The sequence below is a fragment of the Somniosus microcephalus genome, chromosome 1 (assembly GCF_052327205.1).
Source record: "Somniosus microcephalus isolate GS21.2 chromosome 1, FLI_Smic_1.0, whole genome shotgun sequence".
Lineage (NCBI taxonomy): Eukaryota > Metazoa > Chordata > Chondrichthyes > Squaliformes > Somniosidae > Somniosus > Somniosus microcephalus.
Window position 1 is genome coordinate 162,551,278 of NC_140987.1, and position 27,518 is coordinate 162,578,795.

The window sequence follows — 27,518 nt, forward strand, 5'->3', positions numbered from 1 at the left end:
AGAAAGATTTAAATTCCACAGGAGAACTCAGCACAAAGATGAGAGCAATGCTGAGTATCTTACGGAACTACGCAAGCTATCAAAGCACTGCCAGTTCGGAGCAGGACTGGCAGATACCCTACGGGACAAATTTGTCTGTGGACTCCTGAGTGAAGGAACACAGAAGAAGTTACTCTCAGAAAAAGAGCTGACGCTAGATAAGGCTTTCAGCGTGGCAGTATCGTATGAAGTAGCAGCCAGGGGAGCTGCAGAAATTCAACAAAAACCACAGGAATACGGCACCCACGAAATGACACGGGGATTTGCAAAATGTTATCGCTGCGGCAGAACTATCCATGACCAGAAGGACTGCTGGTCCAAAGACAAAATATGCAGACAATGCGGGAACATTGGACACATTTGCAGGTCTGGGAAGAAGACCAGCGACAACAAAAAGGCTACTAAGGAACCGTACAAGAAAGTACAAAAGATGACGGACAGTAGTTCCGAAGATCAGATGAGCGATAGTGAATCCGGAAACAGGAGACTAAGCTGTCTCAAACTTCACAATGTAATCGCAAAAGAGGATCACCGAACCATTTGGGTCACCCTCACGATAGCAGGGTCCCAAGTTAAAATGGAATTGGATACAGGATCAGCGCTAACCGTCATGAATCGACGAGACTACGAGCGGCTATTTTCACACATACCCTTGAGAGAGACATCCATCGTCTTGACGACGTATACGGGGCAAAAAGTATACCCCAGAGGAAAAATAAGGGTGCCGGTCGAATACAATGGCAAGAAAATACGGAAATTGTATCTCTACATACTGCCAAATGGTGGACCACCGTTATTGGGACGGGAATGGATCAGGAAGATAAACTTAGATTGGCATTCCATTCATGCAATGACGGTGGACGGTAAAAAAGATGAAGATGTCACTCCTGGACGATTGTCAACAATCTTAGCTAACGCCAAAGAGGTATTTCAACAAGAACTGGGCACGCTTAAAGGCGTAACCGCCTCGATAAAAATAGAAGAGAATGCAGTTCCCAAGTTTTTCAAAGCAAGACCGGTACCATATGCAATTCGCCCAGCCGTCGAGGCAGAGCTGGAGAATCTGGAGAAGGCGGGTGTGTTGTCTAAGGTCGACTGGAGCGAGTGGGCGACACCCATCGTTCCTGTCATGAAGAAAACGTTAAGCAATAAGTCCGGAGAGCCAAGGAAGATTCGCATCTGTGGGGATTTCAAGGTGACGGTGAACCCTGTCCTTCACACAGTACAATATCCTCTTCCAAGGATAGAAGACATCTTCACCTCACTGTCTGGAGGGAAGCGTTTTACAAAAATTGACCTAGCACAAGCATATTTGCAGATGGAGGTTGAAGAGTCCTCTAGGAAGTATCTTACGATAAACACTCACAAAGGTCTTTACCAGTATCATCGATTGGTATTCGGAGTAGCATCGGCTCAGGCGATATGGCAAAGAGCGATGGAACAAGTCCTGCAAGGGATTCCGGGGACTCAGTGTTACTTGGACGACATCCTTGTAACAGGTGAAGATGACAGTGAACACCTTAACAACCTAGAACAGGTGCTCACTAGACTACGGGAACATGGGCTGCGAGCCAACCGCCCCAAGAGCGAATTTTTTAAGAAACAGATATCGTATTGTGGCCACGTGATTGATGAAGAGGGGTTACATAAGTCCCCTGACAAAATTGAAGCGGTTGTTAAGGCCCCAGCGCCTGAAAATGTGTCGCAACTGAGGTCATTCCTCGGATTGGTGAATTACTATCATAAGTTTTTGCCGAATTTGTCGACAATTTTGCATCCACTGAACGCCCTGCTACGAACGGGGGTAGCATGGAAATGGAGCGATGATTGTAAGCGTGCTTTTCAGAAGAGTAAGGACTTAATCACTTCAAGGGAAGTATTGGCTCACTACAACCCAGCACTGCCGATCAGACTGGCGTGTGATGCATCTCCCTACGGCATTGGGGCGGTACTGTCACATAAGTTCCTTGATGGGTTAGAAAGGCCGATAGCTTTTGCGTCACGCTCGTTAACTTCTGCCGAGCGTAACTATGCTCAGATTGACAGAGAGGCCCTCAGCCTAGTGTGGGGGGTGAAGAAGTTCAATCACTATCTGCACGGTCAAAAATTTACTCTACTAACCGATCATCAACCTCTTGTCTCCATTTTCAACCCTCAGAAGGGCGTACCGATAATGACGGCACAACAGCTGCAGAGATGGTCCCTTTTCCTAGGGGCACACCAATATGACATCGAGTACAAAGGAACTAAACAGCATGGAAATGCTGATGGATTGTCACGCCTACCGTTGCCGACGGTGGAAGAAGAAGACCTTGCAGTGGATCCAATGGAGTTATTCCACTCGACCATAGTCGAATGTCTCCCTGTGACGAATGCAAACATAGAAAAGGAAACACGGAATGACCCGACACTATCACGGGTCTATGATTTAACGGTGAAGGGATGGCCAGCACATGGCGAATCACTGCTGCCAGCATTCTCGCCGAGAAGAGAACAGCTGTCAGTGTGCAGAGGAACCTTGATGTGTGGATCCAGAGTAGTAATTCCACCTAAGTTGACGGATAGAGTGCTGAATGAGCTTCATGAGGGTCATCTGGGTGGGGTAAAAATGAAGAACTTAGCCAGAGCGTTTGTGTGGTGGCCGGGAATCGATAGAGAAATCGAAGAGATGACCAAGAGCTGTGCAGGATGCCAGAAGGTCCAAAACGCCCCACCACAAGCTCCTCTGCATCCATGAGAGTGGCCCTCATCTCCATGGCAATGGGTGCACATTGATTTTGCTGGTCCCTTCATGGACTCGATGTTTTTAATTGCGGTGGATGCACATTCAAAGTGGCCAGAGGTAATAAAAATGTCCTCAACCACCACGGAAAAAACTATCACAGTTTTGCGAACCATATTCGCCAGGAATGGGCTGCCTGAACAGATTTGCTCTGACAATGGACCACAGTTTGTGTCTGAAGAGTTCCGGAGGTTCTTAAAGAACAATGGTGTTAAGCATTACACATCTGCCCCATATCATCCAGCCACTAATGGATTGGCCGAGAGGTTTGTCCAAACATTCAAGAAGGCTATCAAGGCAATGTGTAATGAAGATATACCCCTACAACACAAGGTGGACAACTTCTTGTTTGCCTACCGGAATGCGACACATGCGGTTACCAACCAAACCCCAGCCATGATGTTCTTCAATCGAAGACTACGATGTCGCTTGGATTTGGTTAAGCCAAACGTCCGAAGAGATGTGGAGAACAGGCAGTTTCAGAATATGAATGAAAGGCCGACCAGGAGTTTAAAGATAGGTCAACCAGTTTTGGCCCGGGACTACCGCACAGAGAAATGGCAGCCAGGAACGAGTTGTACACGGCAAGGACCTCTCATGTATACCGTGGACGTTGGAGAGAGCATTGTAAGATGCCATGCTGACCAGATTCTAGAGTCAATGGAAAACGTCAACTCCACACCACGATCTGATACACCTGGCAATGAAATCGACGTACCAATTGCAGTTACCGCAGAATCGGTGATATTGGAAGCAGATGAACCAAACAACGACATTGATCCCGACTCAACATTGCCAGAAGAACCTGATACCCCAAAGAGGCGTTATCCAGATAGAATCAGGAAGCCTCCTCAAAGACTGAACTTCTAATTGCTTAAACTTAACCAATGTATCTAGCAACCGTGATTGTGATTGTAATTAGTTATCATTTAGTTGTTAAATGAATGTTATGTACTGTTTATCTAAAAGGGGAGGAATTGTTGTGTATGTACCTTTAAGAGAATAACTGGTCTCAGACTGCAGTACCGGCAGTGACCACCCCTGTATAAAAGGCGCTAGAGAGCCTCTATTTGTTAGTTTCGCTATTGACTTCCACCAGTAAAGACTTGTTTGTTTTCACTCCTGCTGGTCCGTGTCTCAATCATTCACGGACTTAACAATTAACGACTTAGATGACAGGATATAGAGCCATGATTATACAAAGATAGGCAGCATTGTAAGTAGTATGGATGAAAGCATAAAATTACAAAGAGATATTAATAAATTAAGTGACTTGGTAAAACCGTGGCAAATGGATTTCAATATAGGCAAGTGTGGGGTCATCCACTTTGGACCTAAGAAAGATATATCAGAGTACTTTCTAAATGATGTAAAGCTAGCAGCAAGGGAGGACCAAAGAGACATAGGGGTCCATGTACACAGAGTATTAAAATGTCATGGACAGTAACAAAAAATAATCAAAAAGGCTAATGGAATGCTGGCTTCTTTATCTAGAGGACTAGAATACAACGGGATAGAAGTTGTGCTACAGCTATACAAAGCCCTGATTAGACTACACCACACTTGGAGTACTGTGTTCCATTCTGGACCTCAGGAGGTATATATTGGCCTTGGAAGAAGTGCAGCATAGATTTACTGGAATGATACCTGGACTCAAAGGGTTAAAATACGAGGAGAGATTACACCAACTAAGGTTGTATTCCCTAGTTTAAAAGATTAAGGGGTGTCTTGATCAAAGTTTTCAAGATATTATGGGGAACTGATTGGGTAGATAGAGAGAAACTATTTCCGCTGGTTAGGGAATCGAGGAGTAAGGTACATAGCTTAAAAATTAGAGCCAGTTCTTTCAGAAGTGAAGTTAAGAAACACTTCTACACACAAAGGGTGGTGGACATTTGGAACTCTCTTCCGCAGTTGATGCTAGATCAATTGTTAATTTTAAATCTGAGATTGATACATTTCTGTTAACCAAAGGTAATAAGGGATATGGGGCGCTAATATCGGCCTGGCGCAAAATTTAACGCCCGGCGCAAATTATTGCCAGCGACCAGGAAATTCATCTCCAGCGCCCCTGGAGGTCATTGGAGCGCTAAATCAAGCGCTACACACTTCGCTTAGGGCGCTAACGTTGGGGAATGGGCCGCGACCTCAGAGCACTACTCAAGCTCAGGTGATGTCAATTACCTTGCACTCAGACAGACTGGTGCCTTCCAGTTCTTAAAGGGGTGGGTCCATCTTGTTGCTTTCATCTATACTACTTACAATGCTGCCTATCTTTGTATAATCGTGGCTCTATATCCCGTCAACTAAGTCATTATCATTGCTGTGTTTGACCTGGGCCTGCAGGGAGGTGCAAATCTTCAACAACGATTATCATGGCTGCTCAGAGGCCCAGGGTGAGAGCTCGTCGGTTTAGCAACCAGGCATTGGTGGCTCTGGTTGTGGCTGTGGAATGCCGATGGGCAGTGCTGTTTCCAGACACTGGCAGGAGCCCATTGCCCCGGGAGTTCACAAGGGTGTGGAGGGAGGTTGCCCAGCATGTTTCATCCAGGAGCCTGGTCCAAAGGACTTACACCCAATGCCGCAAGAGGTTCAACAACCTCACTCGGGTGGTCAGGGTGAGTAGATGCTTGAAAAACCTCGACATCCCACCATCTAAACCTCACTCTGTGCACTGACGGTGTAAAGTGCCAAATCCCCAACACTCACCCAACAACTATGCCCATCTAATAAAAGTCACATCCACATCTCACACCTTGCAGACATTAACGTCTATTCAACTATAGTAAGAACATCTGCCAAACCGATGGCTGCTCACTCACTCACACACTGTCCTTTTTCTTGTAGGCCAAGCTATCTTATAACAGGAGGGAGCAACAATGCATGGGAGGAGGACAGGTGGAGCTGCACCCCCTCACACAGCTGGAGGAGCGAGTTCACAGACTCATCGCGAGCCATGTCGTGGGCGCTGTGTCAGTTGGAGAGGTTGACCCCTTGGGGACAGCAACGGTATGTTCATCATCTCTCTCTCCTCTCTCATACCACTTCCCCCTCACAACATCAGCCTTTCCCACTTTCCATCTGACTATACTCTCTCCATTCCTTGCTCCCTTCCTGCCCCCCTGCCCTCACATTAAAGCCACTCTTGTACCTTCCTGCTTTCAGATAGTGAGCCATCATCTGACCAGCCTGTTCCTCAGGCTCCCAGTGGCAGTGATGTGGGAGAGGAGGAGGAACAACAAGCCGGAGCCTCACCGCCTGCACCTCCCGAGGGCGAGACATCCGATACTTGTGCCACTGCTGGAGGGGAGCAGAAGAAATGGCTCTGATGTGGGCGAAGCTCCGGGACCTAGCGGGCTGCAGCAACACCATGGGGGAAGAGAAACTCGGGGGCCATCTCTCCGGAGGGTGAGTACGTGCAACAGTTCTGCTGCACAGGACTCGGAGGAGGACCTTGCTATCACGGCGATGAATACTCAGGCGATGAGCATGCATACTGAACTCATGGGTGCAATGGCAAGGGTGCCCAAGAGCATGGATGCACTGACTAGGAGCGTGAGGAGTCCGCCACCAGCACAGCTGTCATCTGTGCGCAAACCCTCGAGCCCATCCTTGCCTCGTTGCAGAGGATGGTTGACTTGCAGAGAGACCATGGGGACCCAGGTGGCAGCTAACAGGAGGTGCTAACCAACCAAATTTTTCCCCCTTAATGTTTTTTTGTTGATTTTTGTAATTTTGCAATACTTACGTATTATTAGCTGGATTACTCATCAACTGCGAATAAAGACCTGTTGCTCGATCCACACAGTCCTTTAGATCAAGTTGACACACTGTGTTAAAAGTATTAGCGAACAATAATCTGGATGGCAAATTAAGTAGAAGCAAGTCAGTGATATTTATTTACTGTGACTCCTCCACATTTGCAATAAAGAACAGTTTGTTAACCTTACACTACCATCTATTATATATTCAACTGATTGGGTGGATTGCAAGTTTCCATTTCAAAATGCATGGAAAACTCATATTTCAGGTTTCCATCACAAGGACTGTCTAAGTTCCATCTCCGTAACTTCCCCTACCTCTGCACTTTCCTCAGCTAATCTGCTGAAATTCATGCCTTTGTGACCTCCAAACTCAACGGAGGTAAAATTCAACTTCGACATGGCCACAAAAATGAACGGTAGAGGATCGGCCACCCATTATACACGCCACCCAGTTTTTCTTTCCATTGAAGTTAATGGAAGGGAAAATTGGATAGGGTGTATAACAGGCAACCGATCCCCTCCCCATTGATCTCCTCCTCCTCGCTGCAAATCTTTACCCCCATCCTTTGCCTCATCCCCCTGTCTGGGTCCAATTATCCCCCCACCCTCTACCCCTGCATGACCTGAATACAGCACTTGGTTTTGACTTCCCATTTGTAATGCCATGAGAGATTAATGAGTGTTAAATATTGATGAATAACAAAACCATGAGGAAATTGTAACTGCATAGAATTACTTAATCATTAAAAGTGACGTAAGAAAACTACTAGGCACTCGGTCTGAGTATTAAACAAAGCTCTAATCAACTGTTTTTCAACTTGGAGATCTAGTTGTGTCCTTCACTAGTTCCTGTTAAAGAATGTCCTGAGCAAGCTGGGCCCATGCCCGAGTATTTATACTCTCCCTGGACAGCGCCACCAGCAGGCCGCCCAGTATTACTTCATAAGTCATTTCCACAGGACTGACAAGATTCATGTCAAAAAGTACTTAATTGGCTGTAAAGCGCTTGGGACGTCCTGAGGTTGTGAAAGGTGCTAAATCACATAGAATTACACAGAAACAACCCATTCGGCTGAACTGGTCTATGCCGGTGTTTATGCTCCACATGAGCCTCCTCCCACCCTACTTCATCTGACACTATCAGCATATCCTTCCATTCCTTGCTCGCTCATGTACTTATCTAGCTTGCCCTTAAACGCATCTATGCTATTCACCGCAACTACTCCATATGATAGCAAATTTCACATTCTAATGGGTAAAAAAGTTTCTCCTGAATTCCCTATTGGATTTATTAGTGACTATCTTATTTATATATGACTTCTAGTTTTGGACTCCCTACAAGTAGAAACATCTTCTCTATGCCTACCCTATCAAACCCCTTCATAATTTTAAAGATCTCTATTAATAGGAAGAAGATTTAGATTAGTTCAAAACCTAGTCAATGGGTTGGTAAAATGATGCAATGTGTTTAATCTGAAATAATGATACGTTTAATGACTAATGCCATGGGGATTCTGATTGTCTGTCATAACTTGGGTGGTAGATTTACGGAAACCTCATGGAAATTCTACTCCCCTGGCTCTGAAACTATGTCTGGAATACTACTGTACAAGTGCTTACCACATTCAAATGGCAATTTCCTCTCATTTATTTTAGTGGGGTGTTGGCTTATTTATTTTAACTGGGTTAATGCCTCCACTAAAATAGCAGAGGGAGGAATTCACTGAGCATTCATATGGTAGCACCTCATGACATCCTTTAATAGGCTCAGAAAAAAGAGGCAGAAACTTCCAGTAAATGCTGATAGTTTTCAAAATACATATTTTTCTGCACTTTGAATTAATGTTTGTGGAAAAATATCGAATTGTGAAGGTTGGACTAAGGATTTGGGGTAACCTTTTATGGAGGTCCTCCCGCTCGTATGCTGTAATTTTGGTGGAAAAGCCATGGAAACCTCGCAAAAAGAGCATAAACCGCATTGATGCCAATATTCAAGGATTTCCATGGCTCTTCCACCAAAGTTATGCAGATGAGCAGGAGAACCCTCACAAACTTTCAACCCCCTAGTCATTGCGCACGTTGCATTGTTGGTGTAAATCATCCATTGTGTGAACTGTGTGCAAGTGATTCATTGGACTGTTCCTTGTGAAACCAAAGTGAAGGAATAGGGCCCATACTGGAGGAGACCACCAAAGCCAAAAGAATAAGCAAAGTTGAGATGGGTGCTGGATCCACTGTGTGTTAAATTGGAACATTTTTGTATTATATCCCTTCACTTGTATTTTTAGCTAGTCCAAGTATTGGAAATTTAAACTGAGTTTCTATTAGCAGTAGTTTCAAGGGAAAGTGACCCAACTTTATTTATTTTAATGGTCATAAACAAATCCTAGTCAAGTCAAAATCTTCTGGCTACTGCAACAGGTTTGTAAAAATAAAATACTTCCAAGTTTATCACTGTAATTGCCAAATCCATTAAGGGATCATGTTGCGTAGAGATTCTAAATGGGTTTTTTTCGGATCTGAAATAGTAAACACCTCTCCAGACAGTGATGGGATTGTTACCCACATCCCATCTACTCAGGTGATAGAAATAATTAAAATCATAATTACCGATATGTTGAGAAAGAACTGGGAGCTTCTTCAAAAAGTTTGGCCTCCACCTCAAAAGAAGTGAGGGCCCCAAACACTCCTTCCAGGTGAAACAGCGATTTACTTGTACTTCTTGCAATTTAGTATACTGTATTCGCTGCTCACGATGCGGTCTCCTCTCCATTGGGGATACCAAACGCAGATTGGGTAACTGCATTGCGGAACACCTCAGTTCAGTCCGCAAGCGTGACTCCAAGCTTCCGGTCGCTGTCACGTTAATTTTCCCCTCCACTCTCACTCTGACCTCTCTGTCCTTGGCCTCCCACAATGTTCCAATGAAGCTCAACGTAAGCTTGAGGAACAGCACCTCATCTTTCGGTTAGGCCCTTTACAGCCTTCTGGACTCAACATCGAGTTCAACAATTTCAAACCATAACCTCTGCCCTCATTTTTTCAGAAGGCAGCTGTTGATGATTCTCTCATTCCCATTTACACCTCATCTAGACCCCTCTTTTGTTTTTTTACTTGTCCCATTACCATCTCCTTTTGCCTCACACCATCACCCCCTTTGTCTTTTAATCTCTCCTGCCTTCCACCCTAGCACAGGCCTTCCACCCTATCACAGACCTTCCCTTTGTTCTTTGCTCCCATCCCCCCTTTCCCTGCTCCTGCACTTGCTTAAAACCTGTTCTATCTCTAATTTTTCCCAGTTCTGACAAAAGGTCATCAACCTGAAATGTTAACTCTGTTTCTCTCTCCACAAATGCTGCCTGATCTGCTGAGTACTTCCAGCATTTTCTGTTTTTATTTCAGATTTCCAGCATCTAGAGTATTTTGCTTTTGTAGAAGTGAGAGATATGTTGGGGCACCAGCCTTAGGATTTTTAGTTCACAGTTCAACCTGTAAGAGTGGCGAGGCAGAACACCATGGGTGCAGAGGTGTGTACCTCAAAGACATTACCAAAGGACTAAGTTTAAAGATTCTGAAATGTAATCTAAAGTTCTGGAGAACTTTGCTTTTATTATGTCAGGTAGTAAGTTGTATTTAAGTGCAACACTCATCTGCTGCATTTATTTTTGCTTCTGCATAACTTTTTTTTTGTGTAGAAAATCCTACTGGTTGTTTAGCCTGAACTATATGATTTAACAGCATGGTTCCTTTCTGCCTGTTGAAGAGGTCAGGAGGTATTGAGTATTCCATGCACTATTCTGGTGTGAAATATCTTACTAAAAAGGTATTTGTTAATTCTGCAGCACACTAATTCAGTCACTCAATGCTTCTGGTTATACATTTCAGTTCATAAGAGATGGAAGTCTGCCTATAAAAAGTACTTAGTTGATGTGAGCATGAACAGAGTATTGGAAGAAGCCCAAATAGTAACAGAGGTAAATCAGAAAGTAGTGATTAGGCGAGGCTCATCTTCCAATTTAAAAGTATGAACATAAGAACATAGGAATTGGGAGGAGTAGGCCATGCGGCCCCTTGAGCCTGCTCCGCAATTCAATAAGATCATGGCTGATCTTCGGCCTCAACTCCACTTTCTCCCTCTGATCCTCATATCCCTAGAGTCCAAAAATCTATCTATCTCAGCCTTGAATTTACTCAATGACTCAGCATCCACAGCCCTTTGGGGTAGAGAATTCCAAAGATTCACAACCGTCTGTGAAGAAATTCCTTCTCATCTCAGTCTTAAATGGCCGACTCCTTATCCTGAGACTATATCCCCTAGTTATAGACTCTCCAGCTAGGGGAAACAACCTCTCAGCATCGGTCCTGTCAATCCCCCTCAGAATCTTAAATATTTTAATGAGATCACCTCTCATTCTTCTAAATTCCAGAGAGTATAGGCCCAATCTACTCAATCTCTCCTCATAGGCCAATCCTCACATCCCAGGAATCAATCTAGTGAATCATCATTGCACCGCCTCTAAAGCAAGTATATCCTTCCTCAGATAAGGATGATTGCCCAGTGTTCAGTTCCATTTGCAACTCCTCAGATAATGAAGCAGTCTATTCCTGCATGCAGCAAGACATGGATGACATTCAGGCTTGGGCTGATAAGTGGCAAGTAACATTCGTGCCACTCAAGTACCAGACAATGACCATCTCCAACAAGAGAGAGTCTAACCTCCTCCCCTTGACATTCAACGGCATTACCATCGCCAAATCCCACACCATCAATATCCTGGGAGTTAGCATTGACCAGAAACTTAACTGGACCTGCCACATAAATACTGTGGCTACAAGAGCAGGTCAGAGGGCATAAGTCAGGAGTGTGAGGGAATACTCTCCACTTGCCTGGATGAGTGCAGCTCCAACAACACTCAAGAAGCCCGACACCATCCAAGACAATGCAGCTCGCTTGATTGGCACCCCATCGATCACCTTAAACATTCACTCCCTCCACCACTGGCGCACCATGGCTGCAGTGTGTACCATTTACAAGATGCACTGCAGTAACTCGGCAAGGCTTCTTCAACAGCACCTCCAAAAGCTGTGATCTCTACCAGTTAGAAGGACAAGGGCAGCAGACGCATGGGAACACAATCACCTCCAAGTTCCCCTCCAAGTCACGCACCAACCATCCTGACTTGGAAATATATCACCGTTCCTTCATCGTCACTGGGTCAAAATCCTTGAACTCCCTCCCTAACAGCACTATGCAAGCGCCTTCACCACATCGACTGCAGCGTTTCAAGAAGGTGGCTCACCACCACCTTCTCAAGGGCAATTAGGGATGGGCAATGAATTGCCAGTGATGCCCACATCCCAGGAATGAATAACAAAATGTAGACCAAAACTGTGCATTGTACTCCAGGTACAAAGCCCTGTACAATTGTAGCAAGACTTACTTACTCTTATACTCCAACCCCCTTGCAATAAAAGCCAACATGCCAATTGCCTTCCTAATTGCTTGCTGTACCTGCATGCTAAATCTCTGGGGGGAAAATTCAGTTGGTTTGCGCCTCCCGTTAGTGCCTGAAGAGGGCGCGAATGGGGCGCAAAGCAACCAGCGCCCGGGCGAGGCGATATCTGCGCCTCTCGCGGAATTGACCGGACATTTTGCGGCGGCACTAATCAATACTGCCCGATCTCCTGCGCACGCAGATCTTGACTTCATTCGAGCGTGCAATGCCCTTGTGACGCCCCGGAACGGAAATTGTGTGGCGCCCCCCTCCTTTCCGCCTGGCGCAACCAACGACAGGTAGACTGGAACGCCTCCCAGTCACTATGGGGCTGGGGGGGCACTATTTAAAGGGGGCCTCTTCCTGGCTTTTTGTGTGGTAGACATTTTTGCACCACTCGTTCTGAGAGAGAGAGAGAGAGATTTTGAGAGAGAGAAAGAGAGACTTCTGCATTGAGTCAACGCTGTATGAAGTAGTTTTGGCTTCTGACCATAACTTTGCAGGTACTTTGGTTTTTGACCTTCATTACTTTGATTGCCTAGTGACTATGGGGGCTGCACTGATTCGGGGCATCATCCTGCGCCAGCAGATTCGGAGGCCACAGAGACGCAGAGAGAGAGTGGCACTCACGGCCAGACGGAGGAGGGCCAACAGGCCTCTGTACAGGAGACCTTACCCTCCCAGGGTATTTCGCCCACAATTCTCATACATTAATATGTCTGAGGAGCAGTGTTTGCAAAGGCTGTGCTTCAGCAAGGAGGTGGTCACTGAGCTCTGCCACCTGCTGCAGCCAGATCTGCAGCCTCAACTGAGGAACAGGACGTCTCTGTTGGTGGCAGTGAAGATAACAGTGGCTCTCAACATTTATGCCACCAGCTCATTTCAATCAGCTACTGGGGACATCACCAATATCTCCCAGTTCGCGGTCCATTGCTGCATCTGTCAGGTCACAAAAGCCCTCCATAAAAGGAGACGAGAGTACATCTCTTTACCCATGACCCCGGATAAGCAGCATGAACGCGCTATGGGCTTTGCGAGGATAGCGGGCTTCCCCTTGGTGCAGGGCACCATTGACTGCACGCATGTGGCTTTGTGTGCTCCGCATGAGAATGCAGAGCATTTCCGCAACCGAAAGGGGTTCCATTCCTTAAACGTGCAGTTGGTCTGTGACCACAGGCAGCTGATACCCGCTGTCAATGCCTGCTATCAGCAGCCACGATGCATACATCCTGCGCCAGACTACTGTGGCAGAACGTTTCCAGGCACCGCATCATATAGGTGGTTGGCTTCTCGGGGACAAGGGATATCCACTGTGCACCTGGCTGATGACACCGCTCTGTACACCCAAAACCCCTGCTGAGCTGCAGTACAACGAGAGCCATCAAGCTACCAGGAACATCGTTGAGCACACAATCGGCGTGCTCAAGCAACGGTTCCGCTGTCTGGACCATTCTGGAGGAGCCCTGCAGTATTCGCCTGAGTGAGTCTCCCACTTCGTTGTTGTGTGCTGCATGCTGCATAACCTGGTAATCTTCAGGACCCAGCCAATGCCACCAGGCCTTGGAGCACCACCAGAGGAGGAGGAGGAAGAGGAGGAGGAAGAGGAGGAGGATGATCATCAGCAGCACCAAGGTGGGAGGGAGGACCACAATGTAGAAACTGGAAGGGCCGTCCATCAACGGCTGATAGCAAGCCACTTTTCGGCCCCTGAGAAAATGGCTTCTGCCATTGAGAACAACATGAATGAAACCAACCCGCTACCCCTAAGCTGGCCAAGGCAGCAATGATTGCAAAGACCAAACATGTACGTTTGAATACAAAAACTTATTTATTTTACAAACTCTTTGTGTGTCATTTCCTCATGACAAACTAATAGAAAGAAACACAAAAAAACAGTCATTAACATAACTGGTTCTCACAACCTGGAGATAATGTCCAAAACACTAAACAAAAGTTTGACCACGAACCTCGGCCTTCAATAAAAAAATGACCAACATTTTGTCACACCTCCTACTTTTTGCCCTTCGAGGGTGATCTCCTTCCCTTGCGCACTTCCCCCCTTCCCACCCTACTGCTCCTCCATAATGGGACCCCAGTGGCTGCAGCAAAGCTGGTGGAAGGCTGCTGACTGTCAGAACCTGAGACTGCAGATGCCCTTGAAGGATGGCCTCGACCAGCTCTGGGCCTGGAGGGCCCGGCTGCAGACTGCACCAACTCTGCATGGGCGGCAGCAGTTTGTCCTACAGGCGATGGCAAGTGCAGTGGAGAAGTGATAGTGGTGGCAGCAGGAATGCTGTCATCTTGAGAGAGGACAGCAGCTCCCTGCTCGACCGACACACTGGCACTCCCACGGGGCAGCACTTCAGCGTCCAGAGCAATCTGCTGGAGCACAGATTGCTGGCCTGCTGCGGCGCGGTGAGAGCCCTGGGGAAATGTGTCCGAACCAGCGAGGATGGCAGCAGTCAGTGCTCACATGGCCTCAATCTGAGTCTGCAGGAGAGCAGTCAGAGATGGGGTCATGGCAGCCAGTGACTGAATTGCAGCACTAAACATTTGCGTGGCATCCGCCTGTGCTACAGCGAAGTGCTCCACACTCCTTGCCAGTGATTCAATGCATTCGGGCACCCTTCCCACTGCGCCCATGAGCTCAGTGAGCATGTCCACCACCTGGGAGTTCATTTCAGCGATGAGCCGCTCCTCTGCGTCCACTGCAGTAGGACTCGCTAGCATACTCTCCCTCCGGGGAGAAGGCCCTCGAGCTTCCCTACCCCCATCGCGTTGCTGCAGCCTGCTGGGTCCTGGAGTTTCACCCTCATCAGACCCTTCCCCCCTGCTCCCCTCCAGGGAAGGCGTGCTCCCAGTGTGGGCATGGGCTTCCTCGGGAGAGGGTGGCGCTGATGCTCCAGCTTTATCTTCCTCCTCACCTGCAGCTTCACTCCCACTGGCAGCTTCAGGGCCCGTCTCCTCAGCTGGTGAATCACCATCTGAAAGCAGGGAGGTACAAGAGTGGCTTTAGCGTGAGGACAGGGTGGCAGTAAGGGAGGAATGAGTTAGTAAGTTGGATTGAAAGTGTCAAAGGCTGGTGTTCTGAGGGATAAGTGGAAGGCGAGAGGACAAAAAGGTGATGACTTTACCATTGCTGTCCAGAACGGGGTTGGCCTTTCCAGTGGCGACGGGACCGATCACCCGGGTTGCCACAATCCTGTGGACACGCTCCTCAAGATCCCTTAGGGTTTGCAGCTGAGGCTGCCCTCCACACATCCGTTGCTGCTGTCTCCTATTATGAAATAGCTTGGCCTGCAAGAAAAACGATGGCGTCTGAGTAAATTTACAGCCATGGTCTTGCCTGATGTGCCTCCCATAATTGAATAGCCCTTACTGTATGCAGCCATGGTCTTGCCTGATGTGCCTCCCATAGGTGAATAGCCCTTACTGTATGCAAAGTGTGAAATGCGCGTGTGTGTTTCATGAGAGGGCCATAGGTGTTGGATGAGTGTTGGGCATTGGGGTTTTAAGACCCTCTGGCCATAGAGTGAGGTTGAGATGGAGGGATGGAGAGGTATTGAAAAAAAGCCACTCACCCTGACGACCGAGTGAGGTCGTTGAACTTTTTTCTACTTTGTATATGGGTCCTGGGCACCATGCTCCTGGAGGAGATGCTCTGTGCCACCTCCCTCCACACTCTTCTGTAATTGCGCGGCAAAGGCCTCCTGCCACTCTCAGGGTACAGTATTGATCTTCTGCGCTCCACCGCGCCAACCAGAGCCTCCAAGGCCCGCTTGCTGAAGCGCTGTGCTCGCTCCCTGGCCCTCTCCATAGTCCTTGGCTGCAAGATTTAGGTACAGGTCTCTCCAGGCCGAGATTCAAGGCTGCAATAAGCAGAGTGTGGCTGGAGAGCAAGATCGACCCTCCCCTTTAAGAACTGTCCGGCGCCAGTGTGTCTGTGTTCAATCGCTAACTGGCAGCACCTGCGCTGCACCCGCGCTCTGAGGTAGCGCCTAGCTCCTCGGCCTTTGCACCTTAAGAGGGGTGTGTAGCGGCTGATTTAGCGCTCCAATCACCTCCAGGGGCGATAAAAGCCAAGTTTGCCGACGGAGGCGATAATTAGTGCCAGGCGCTAAACTTTACGCACGGCCGATAATCGCGCCCCAAACGGGACGATACTGAATTTTTCCCCCTCTGTGCTTCCTGTATGAGGACAGCTAAATCTCTCTGAATAACAACATCTAAAAGTTTCTCACCATTTAAAAAACATTCTGTTATTCTATTCTTCCTACCAAAGTGAATAACCTCACATTGTATTAAAAAGAAAAGACTGAGCAAAGCAAGACATTCTACACTTTGAGGTTCTAAGAAAAGATGATTTTTCTGTGAATTGTTTTGCTCATGAAGGTGAGGGATGTTAGTGCTGGGAAATGGTATTAGCAACAACCACTCCAATGTCAAATGTAACACGACTGGATGAAAAATAAAACCCCTTCTATTCAACCCCAAAAAATTGTCTCAGCACCAACCACAGAAGAGCCCTTCCTACTGCATCACATTTTTCTATCGCTAAGATCACCTTCCTGCAGCTTCTCTGAGTGAGACTACCAATTTAGTGGTGAATTTGGGACCATTTTGTAACGTAGCCATATGCCTGGTTTAAGACTGTTCAAACACATTTTGTGGAGGGCCTTGACAGATAAGGGTACCATAAATCTGCCCTGGATTCTAACCTAGGTCAAAGAGACGAAAGGCTAATGTCATAGGCAGTTTACCACATTCCCCACACATGGCTGCTTTCCAATGGCTATTATTTGATAGGCTTATCTTTCACTTCCTTATCCAAGTGGTGCTCAGTCCACTGGTACCCTGGTTGAGATCCGATAACTCAGCCCAGATCAGGAACTAAGTGGGGGATCTTTCTGGTGTACACAGCTAAGTACCACGTTGGAAGGTGCATTTACATGCTAAGGCATCAGGAGAGCTCCATTTGGTTCCATTTTTATGGAATTGGGAAATAGTACAAGTAGTAGATTGGGGGGCAAATAAACCATTGGAACATAGAAACATAGAGATAGGAACAGGAGTAGGCCATTCGGCCCTTCGAGCCTGCTCCGCCATTCAATGAGATCATGGCTGATCTTCGTCTGAGATCATAGCTGATCTTACCAGTTCAGTACCCCGTCCCCGCCTTTTCTCCGTAACCCTTAATCCCCTTAGCCTTCAGAAATATATCCAATTCTCTCTTGAAAATATTTATTGAATTAGCCTTCACAGCCCTCTGTGGCAGGGAATTCCACAGGCTTACCACTCTTTGAGTGAAGAAATTCTTCCTCATCTCTGTTTTAAATGATTTGCCCGCTATTTTTAGACTGTGGCCCCTGGTTCTGTGCTCCCCGGCCATTGGAAACATTCTCTCTGAATTCAGCCTGTCCAGGCCTGCCATAATTTTATATGTTTCGATGAGATCCCCTCTCAATCTTCTAAACTCCAGTGAGTACAAGCCCAAACTATTTAATCTCTCTTCGTAGGTCATTCCCGCCATTCCAGGTATCAGCCTGGTGAATCGCCGTTGCACTCTTTCCATGGCAAGAACATCCTTCCGCAGATGGGGCGACCAAAACTGTACACAATACTCCAGATGCGGTCTCACCAGCACCTTGTACAGCTGTAGTAAGGTATCCCTATTCCTATACTCGAACCCCCTTGATATGAAGGCCAACATACCATTTGCCTTCTTAATCGCCTGTTGCACCTGCATGCTCTCCTTCAGTGACTGGTGCACAAGAACACCCAGGTCCCTCTGCACTTCCCCATCTCCCAATCTATTGCCATTTAGATAATAATCTACCCTCCTGTTTTTACCCCCAAAGTGGATAACCTCGCATTTATCCACATTATAGTGCATCTGCCACGTATCCGCCCATTCCCCCAACCTGTCCAAATCGCACTGTAGCCTCCTGACATCCTCATCAGAGCCCACCCCTCCTCCTAGTTTAGTGTCGTCAGCGAATTTGGAAATATTGCATCCAATTCCCTGATCCAGATCATTTATATATATTGTGAACAGCTGGGGTCCCAGGACAGATCCTTGCGGCACCCCGCTGGTCACTGCCTGCCACTCCGAAAACGAGCCGTTTATTCCAACTCTCTGTTTTCTATCCGCCAGCCAGTTCTCTATCCACGTTAATACTTTGCCCCCAATCCCATGAGCCTTAATTTTGCATGATAATCTTTTGTGTGGAACCTTATCGAAGGCTTTCTGGAAGTCAAGGTACACCACATCCACTGGCTATCCCCCATCTATTTTACCAGTTACTTCCTCAAAAAATTCCAGCAGATTAGTCAAACACGATTTACCCTTTGTAAATCCATGTTGACTCTGTTCGATCCTTTCCCCATTTGTCAAGTGCTCCGCTATTTTATCCTTAATAATGGACTCTAGCATTTTGCCCACAACCGATGTAAGGCTTACTGGTCTATAATTCCCTGCTTTCTCTCTACCCCCCTTTTTAAATATTGGGGTAACATTAGCTACCCTCCAATCCACGGGTACTGTTCCCGAGTCAATGGAGTTCCGGAAGATGATCCTTAGAGCATCTGCTATCTCCAGGGCCACCTCCTTAAGTACCCTAGGATGTAGTTTATCAGGCCCCGGGGATTTGTCGGCCTTCAGTCCCCTCAACTTACCCAACACCATATCCCTAGAGATACTAATTTCTGTCAGCTCCTCCCTCTCATTAGTCCCTATGTTTGCCGATATTCCTGGGAGGTTATTTGTGTCCTCCTTTGTGAATACAGAACCAAAGTATGAGTTTAATTGGTCTGCCATTTCCTTATTCTCCATTATATATTCTCCCGAATCGGACTGCAAGGGACCGACTTGGGATTTTACCAGTCTTTTCCTCCTGATATACCGATAAAAGCTTTTGCAGTCTGTCTTTATGTTTGCTGCAAGTTTACTTTCGTATTCTATTTTCCCCTTCCTGATTAATCCCTTTGTCCTCTTTTGCTGTATCCTGTACTGCCCCCAATCTTCCGGTCTGGTGCTTTTTTTTGCCAGTTGATATGCCCTTTTTTTTGATTTTATGCTGTCCCTAATTTCCCTCGTTATCCACGGTTGAGTCACCTTTTTAGGTTTATTTTTATGCCAAACCGGTATAAACATGTTCTGGAATTCTTCCATTCTATCTTTGAATGCTTGCCATTGTCTCTCCACTGTCAATCCCCCCAGAAACACCACCCAATCAATCTTACCCAATTCCCGTCTCATACCCTCGTAATTCCCTTTATTTAAGTTCTGGACCTTAGTCTCTGATTCAATTTCCTCACTCTCCATGGTTTGTGTGGTACAAAATAAGTAAATGCTAAATTAGTTCATTCATAAACAATGGGCAGAAAATTGTAATACTTACAGGATAATTGCATCATCATAAATATTATTGAAATCTTCATTGATTAATTTCATCTGATAATAATAAAATGGAACAATTCGGCTGAAAATGTATTTCTAGAAACAAAAAAATTAATAAAATTAAACTGTAAAATAAGGGTATTCGAACAAATTATTTATAAATTACACAGTAGAATCTGACCCTTATAACACAGTAAAGCTCATGCAATCCGGTTGACAAAACATCAGTTTCATGTAGACAGGGTTGACTAAAGACTCATTGGCCTAGAAATTGGACTGCACCCATTTTTGTGTACTTTGCGTCCACCTGCGTTTGAATGGTGAGGCCTGAGGCTCTCCAGACATTGGGCCTCAGATCTCAGTTCAATATTGCCAGCGAAGTGTCAAAAACCCGCTGGAGAAGAGGACTACAAGTCTGGGTCGCTGCTCGGAATGCAGCAGCCCACAGGTAACTGTTGTCAGGGGTCAGGGCCTGGATGGGGGATGGGGGATCAGGGCCTAAGTCAGAGATTGAAGCCTGGGTCGGGGGTCGCAGCCTGGATCGGGGCCCGGGATCAGGACGGTGATCGGGGCTGTGTGTTGGACTGTGGGTCGGGTCTGGGGCGAGCATCGGCAGAGGGTGGGGGGTGCGATCAGGGGTTGGGAGAGGAGGACAGGGGGAGAATTGGGGGCAGGAGTGGTGGTGATCATGAGGGGAGTTAAATATAGGGTCGGAAGGAGAACAAGTGCTTATATTTAGGTAAGTTACTTACCTTCTTTGTTGCAGGTGATTTCTACGGATGGTTTCTCTGAGCGCAGCCTGCAATAGTGCTGGCTGCCTCAGGGCAAACCAATCTTGGAGATGGGACCTCAAACAGGTGTTAGGCCCCTTATTCACTAGCAGGCATGGGTAAAGGACGCCTCTTGTTTGTCTTTACCTAATATGGCAGTGACGCACTTCTGGCTGGAAATGTGCGCACACTTCCTACTTGTCTTGTTTTGCACACTTTGTACAAAAATAATAAATTGCAGGACAACGGAGTATTACAGTTTAAACTCTTTTATGAAGCATCAGGTCTGTGATTTCAATCATACAGCACAGTGGGGACAAGATGGAGTTAGAACCCCTAGCCTGGGTCTTCCAAAACAATAGCAGTCCTTACAGATGCCTGCAGGCCAATGACAACTCAGCATGTGATCACATGTGAATATAATAGGTATTCCTTACAGATGCCTGCGGGCAAATGATAATTCAATATGCAAATGTTACATCCCCTTTCTTTTAAAAGAAAAATGTTATGCATTACTTTTAAACCTTTCTTCTACATAATGTTCTCGGTAGCATAAACATATAAGTAAACTCAGCATTTAACTAGCACTGAAAACATCTCAACGTTTCAAGAATGATGTACAGTTTTTTTTAGGGCAGCGATCCGCCTACACCCTTTGACAGTTCACAAGTCAAGGATAACTCTAGGCTTGACCTCTCATCCCAACCTTGTGTGGTATGAAACTGAGCATGCTCCTGAATCGGTCAACAATTCCGGTTCAGGTTTACCGGATTACGCATTACCGGCACCCGGCTACCGACCATAGAGCACATATACCAGAAACGCTGTTTACGGAGGTCACGAACCATCATCAAAGACCCTACCCACCCCAGCCACAGTCTGTTCGCCCTCCTGCCATCTGGGAGACACTACAGATGCATTTGCACCCGTACGACCAAATTTAGGAACAGCTTCTTTCCCAGGGCTGTCATCCTACTGAACTCCACAAATAAACTCTAAAGCCTGCACATCTGCCAATGCACTTTATTATGGTTATGTTTATGTTAATGTATTACAAGCCAAATGTATGTTGAATGTTTAAAGGTCTTAATCTAAATGTACACTCTCGGGAGCTGCAAGCCTACATTTCGTTGTACTGCACTTGTGCACTAACAATGACAATAAAGTTGATTATTATTATTATTATTATTATTATAGGTTCAGGTAAGTATGATGTGTTTTGTGTATTGCTCTGTTCATCACACTCTGTTGAACTGATCCTCTCGTCGGAATGACGGTGTTGTTCCTTGGTGTTCAGGAGGTGCCTGCGATTGCAGCGGTACACCTGTCCTTCTGGGGTGCGGATGTGATATGATCGCTCAGTGTCAGCTGGCTGGATGACGACTGCTGGCTTCCAGTAGTCATGCTCCTGGATTCTGACGGATTCTCCATTGTGCAGTGGCAGCAGTAGTCTAGCTGACCTGTCATAGTATCTCTTTTGGTGTTGCTGTCGCTGTACACGTTTTGCATGCACTTGCTTGCAGCTGATGACCTCTGGCTGCAGCTGCTGGTTGGTGCTTGGAAGGATTGAGCGAAGTCTGCGGCTCATCTGGTGCTGTCAATGATAGCACTAGCTTGACAAGGTCCATGTCTAAACATGCCTTTAGACCTAGCACTGGAGGTGCTAGAGTGTCAACAATGTAAAAGTCCAACATCATGTCGCTTTTTTTGTACTTGCATTTCATCATGCATGTGCCTTTTACAATGAGCTGCTCACCCCCATAGCCGGTCAGTCTGTGTGAGGTGGGCTGTAGCTCACACTCATCCTTCAAGCTGTGATACTCACTCAGAGGAATTACATTAACCTGAACTCCAGTGTCTAGTTTAAACCTAAGCTCTGTGCCCTGTTTTCCTATCTCAATATCGGCAAAGGCTTACTCAGTCTCTGAAATCTGTTTTTTCTGTGACACAGAATCAATAAATAGTTCCTCTGCATTTGGCTCTCTATCTGGCATTTGGCTGTCACTCACTGTGTGTACTGTTTTTCCAAAAACAGTCCTGCAAACTTTAGCAAAGTTGGTTCCGTTTACCACATTTAGCACATTGCCTTCCTTTGGCAGGGCAATGCTCCTTTTCTCCATGCATCTTGTTTCCACAATATCCACAGTTTTTGAAGCGTTTTATGTCTGTGTCGCTCATTTTTAGAACTCTCTGTTCTTTCTGTTCTGAAACATGCTCTCTGGGCGGTGTTCTTTGGTGTGTGTCTATTAACTGCATGTACTGTCTGTTCACGTGAGCTGCTCGTGGCGCCGGTTATGGTTTTCAACTGTGCTTGGGCTATCTCGTGCGATCTAGCTATGTCCATAGCTTTGTCCAGCATTAGCCTAGACCCGACATTCAAAAGTTTCTCTCTCACTTTAGCTGAATGTATTCCAAACACGATGCGGTCTCTGACTATCTCATCTTTATCGGCATATTCACAGTCTTTTATCAGCAGTTTTAACTCAGTCACGAACTGTTCAAATGACTCACTAGCTCCTTGTACTTTCTTCTGAAACTTGTACCTAGCGAATATCGTATTTGTCTTGGGCATCACATATGATTCAAAATGGTCAAAATAACTTTTCAGTACCTTTGCTTCATCCGCGGTGAGAGACCATGTGTTAAAAATGTCTCTCCCTTTTTCTCCGATCCACAGGAGTAGGTAGCTGCATCTTTCTTCCTCCCCTTTGCTTTTCAACGGACCCGAGAATATCAACTGCACGTGTTGCTTGAACTTGCGCCATTCTCTATGTAAGTTCAAAGATTCCCAATTCATTCGAGGTAAGGGAGCTCCAACGATGTCCATTTCAAATCCCACTTCTGACACCATGTCTTGTTTTGCACACTTTGTACAAAAATAATAAATTGCAGGACAACGGAGTATTACAGTTTAAACTCTTTTATGAAGCATCAGGTCTGTGATTTCAATCATACAGCACCGTGGGGACAAGATGGAGTTAGAATCCCTAGCCTGGGTCTTCCAAAACAATAGCAGTCCTTACAGATGCCTGCAGGCCAATGACAACTCAGCATGTGATCACATGTGAATATAATAGGTATTCCTTACAGATGCCTGCGGGCCAATGATAATTCAATATGCAAATGTTACACTACTCACCATATTGGGGCCTTAGTAGTCCAAGTAGAGCCCAAAAAATGGGCACTGCGAAGACCCGTTTCTATGCCATTCTCTTTTGTCCATCAGAGTTGCCTTGTATAAAAGGGTTCTAGAGCCTTAGTCCTAAATGACCCCAACAGCTACAAAGGGCTGAATCATAACCCCCAAAAACGGGTGGGTTGGGGTTGGATGAGATGCAAAAACTTTGAAAATCTCAAGCCTGACTCCAACCCGCCTCCAAACTGCCCACTTCTGGGTTTAATGAAGGCAGGACAAGGGGCGGGCAGCCAACCCACTCCCAGGGAGTGGGTAGGCCAATTAAATATTTTAATTAGGCTGATTTAACCTGCTTGCAGGCTTAACTCTGGCCAGCCAGGTTTCCCAGGCCTTCAGAAACCCAGCCGCTGAAGGGAGATGAGGATAGCTTATGGGAAAATGTAAGTGCTTCTTACTGGCTCTCCAAGCTCACCCCGACCCCCATTAGGAACTCTCCATACATCCCCCCATCCCCGCATGTCAACTCCTGTTAGAGAGCATACACAACAGAATAGCCTGAAATGTTAACTCTGTTTCTCTCTCCACGGATGCTGCCCGAGCCTGCTGAGTTCTTCCAGCGTTTTCTGTTGTTATTTCACAACAGAATAATGTTAACTATAAATCTGCTATGATTTCAGCAATATTTCTGGTTGAAAAATATGAATTTTAATATTAGGGATTTTGCTGAGCCCTCCTCCTCACCAATTACTTGACTGCCGGGGACCATTTCCGTGGTCCACAGCAGTGGCCGCCTGTTGCCCAAATCTCTGCATCCCGCGACCACCCCCCCCGCCAACACTCCCACCAGTGTCAGCAGGCGACTTACTTGCCGCTGTGGCCTGCTCCGGAGTGCTCCCCGCCCGACTGGAAGCCAAGCCTGCCAATCAGGCTGACTTCCAGCTGGGGAACATGTCGAAGCAAAACTACGCACGCTGCGGAGTCAACACTCCACAGCATGCGGGGAAACTCGAATTCCGCGTTTCCCAACAGGAACTCCGTCCTCTCGCCTACGCAGCCCGCCCCTGTCAAGATTTTTCCCAAATAGTTTAACCAAGGAAACTGTTGTGTCTGTGTATAATAAGACACAGACTGCAGGAGAATGGTACAACAGGTGTTTACTCAACGTGGCTCACACTGGAACTGATTTGTACAGATTACTACTCAGTGTTATATACAGGTGTGGTCACTGCCGGTACTGCAGTATACATGAGCTGTAAAAGATAGTTCCCCCCTTAAAGGTATATACATTACAATTCCTCCCCTTTTAGATTAACAGTACCATAACACTCATTTAACAATTAAATATCAAACTAATTACAATTAACACTTTTAACATGCAACATTAGCTGAAAATAGTCTATTTATATATTCAGTCTTTGGGGAGGCTTCCTGATCCTTTCTGGATAGCGCCTTTCCCGAGTGTCTTGCTCTTGGTGCGGAGGCGATTCTGGCCCCCTGTCGTCGGTTGGTTCATCAGCTTCCGATGCTACTGTCTCTGGGGTAGATGCGACCTGTACGTCGGGTTCATCACCAGGTACGTATGGGTGAGGCATGGGGTTGACTTGTTCCTGTGACTCTAGGATCTGGTCAGCATGGCATCTCACGATGCTCTCCCTAACGTCCACTGTGTACATTAGTGGGCCCTGCCGTGTGCATATCGTTCCTGGCTGCCATTTTTCTGTTCGGTAGTCGCGGGCCAAGACTGGTTGCCCTACATTGAAGCTCCTTGTTGGCTTCTCATGGATGTGCTGGAATTGCTTACTCTCAACATCTCTTCGTACGTTTGGTCTGAGCAAATCCAGGCGTGATCTTAACCTTCGGTTAAAGAACATCATGGCTGGGGCCTGGTTGGTGACTGCATGTGTCGCATTCTGGTAGGCGAACAGGAAATTGTCCACCTTGTGCTGCAGCGGAATGTTGTCATTTTACATAGCCTTTATTGCCTTCTTAAAGGTTTGTACGAACCTCTCAGCCAATCCATTTGTGGCTGGATGATACGGGGCGGATGTGTAATGCCTTACCCCATTCTTTTTCAAGAACCTGCGGAACTCTTCGGACATAAACTGTGGTCCGTTGTCGGAGCAAATCTGTTCTGGCAAGCCATTCCTGGCAAAAATGGTCCGTAGGACTGCAATAGTTTTCTCCATGGTGGTGGAGGACATTTTGATGACCTCAGGCCATTTCGAGTGCGCATCCACGGCTATTACAGGTAGACTACCCTTTAGCCGAACTTCCAAAAACCGAAACCCTCTAAAAACCGAAGGTTTTTTCGGTCAGCGTAAGTCGTGCGCACGACATGACCAGAGTGGCGCACGACTTACGCTGAGCAGAGGGTCAGCGTACGTCGTGCGCACGACCCCCCGCCGACCCCCCTGCGGAACCACCTGACTCTCTTCCAAAGGCTCGAAAGCAACGAGAGCTCTGAGCCCGCGGCGGTGCCGGCCCGTTCCGACCGAGCACGACGACCTGTTGGTGGAAATGCGGAACTTCATTGCATTCCAGGCTAGCAGCGACGGACAAGCCACGACTGCGGAGCCCCCGTGGACCCCCGCCGACGCCGACCCCCCCCGACCCCCGCCGACCCCCCCGCAGACCCCCGCCGACCCCCGCCGACCCCGACCCCCACCGACCCCCCCGCAGACCCCCCCGCGGACCCCCGCCGACCCACCTTCCGAAATCCGAAATTTTCCGAAAACCGAAACACGGCTGGTCCCGAGGTTTTCGGATAAAGGATAGTCTACCTGTAAAAACATTGAGCCCATGAATGGACCAGCAAAATCAATATGCACCCCTTGCCATGGAGATGAGGGCCACTCCCATGGGTGTAGAGGGGCCTGTGGTGGTGTATTTTGGACTTTCTGGCATTCTGAGCAGCTCTTGGTCAGGTCCTCGATTTGTTTAGCGATTCCCGGCCACCACACATAAGCCCTGGCTAGGCTTTTCATTTTTACCCCTCCCAGATGACTCTCATGAAGCTCATTGAGCACTCTATCCCTTAACTTGGGTGGAATTACCACTCGGGATCCACACATCAAGGTCCCCCGGCACACTGACAGCTGTTCTCTCCTTGTCGAGAATGCTGGCAACAGTGAGTCACCATGTGCTGGCCATCCCTTCACCGTCAAATCATATACCCGCGACAGTGTTGGGTCATTTCGGGTTTCCTTTTCGATCTAAGCGTTAGTTACCGGTAGGTATTCAACTATAGTCGAATGGAATATTTTGACAGGATCCACTGCTGGTGCTTCCTCCGCAGTAGGCAGTGGCAGGCGTGATAGCCCATCAGCATTTCCATGCTGTTTCGTGCCCTTATATTCAATCTCATAGTGGTGCGCCCCTAGAAAAAGTGACCATCTTTGTAGTCGTTGCGCAGTCATCACCGGAACGCCCTTCTTCGGATTAAAAATGGAGACAAGAGGCTGGTGATCAGTCAGCAAGGTGAATTTCTGCCCGTGCAGATAGTGATTGAACTTTTTCACTCCCCACACTAGGCTGAGGGCCTCCCTGTCAATCTGGGCGTAGTTACGCTCGGCTGAGGTTAGTGATCGTGACGCAAAGGCTATTGGCCTCTCTGAGCCGTCCGAGAATTTGTGCGACAGCACCGCTCCAATGCCGTAGGGTGACGCATCACATGCCAACTGAATTGGTAATGCCGGGTTGTAATGGGCCAATACCTCTTTCAATGTGATTAGTGTTTTGCTCTTCTGGAAAGCTCGTCTACATTCGTCACTCCACTTCCATGGCACCCCAGTTTGCAGTAGGGTGTTCAGTGGGTGTAGTATTGTAGACAAATTTGGCAAGAACTTATGGTAGTAGTTTACCAGCCCGAGGAACGACCTCAGTTGTGACACATTTTCCGGTGCTGGAGCCTTGACTACTGCCTCAATCTTCTCTAGGGCCTTATATAACCCCTCTTTATCGATAACGTGGCCACAATACTGTAATGTATGTACCTTTAAGGGAGAGAACTACTTTTTACAGCTCCTGTATACTGTAGTACCGGCAGTGGCCACACCTGTATATAAACCCTGAGTAATGATCTGGAAATTTAGTTCTAGAGTAACATTCATTCAGTAAACACCTGTTGCTCGTTC

The 27,518-nt window shown here is 47.0% G+C and overlaps 1 protein-coding gene across 1 annotated transcript in view; it reads right to left on the bottom strand.

The window, feature by feature from the left end:
- Positions 1 to 27,518, bottom strand: part of LOC147124429 (aminopeptidase Q-like) — a 338,328-nt gene that overhangs the window by 35,512 nt on the left and 275,298 nt on the right. The window contains exons 15-16 of the mRNA XM_085987070.1: positions 19,481 to 19,575; positions 6,570 to 6,680 (exon numbers count right to left, since the gene is read on the bottom strand). Coding sequence (XP_085843196.1) covers positions 6,570 to 6,680; positions 19,481 to 19,575 — 206 coding nt within the window. The remainder of the gene's footprint in view (positions 1 to 6,569; positions 6,681 to 19,480; positions 19,576 to 27,518) is intronic.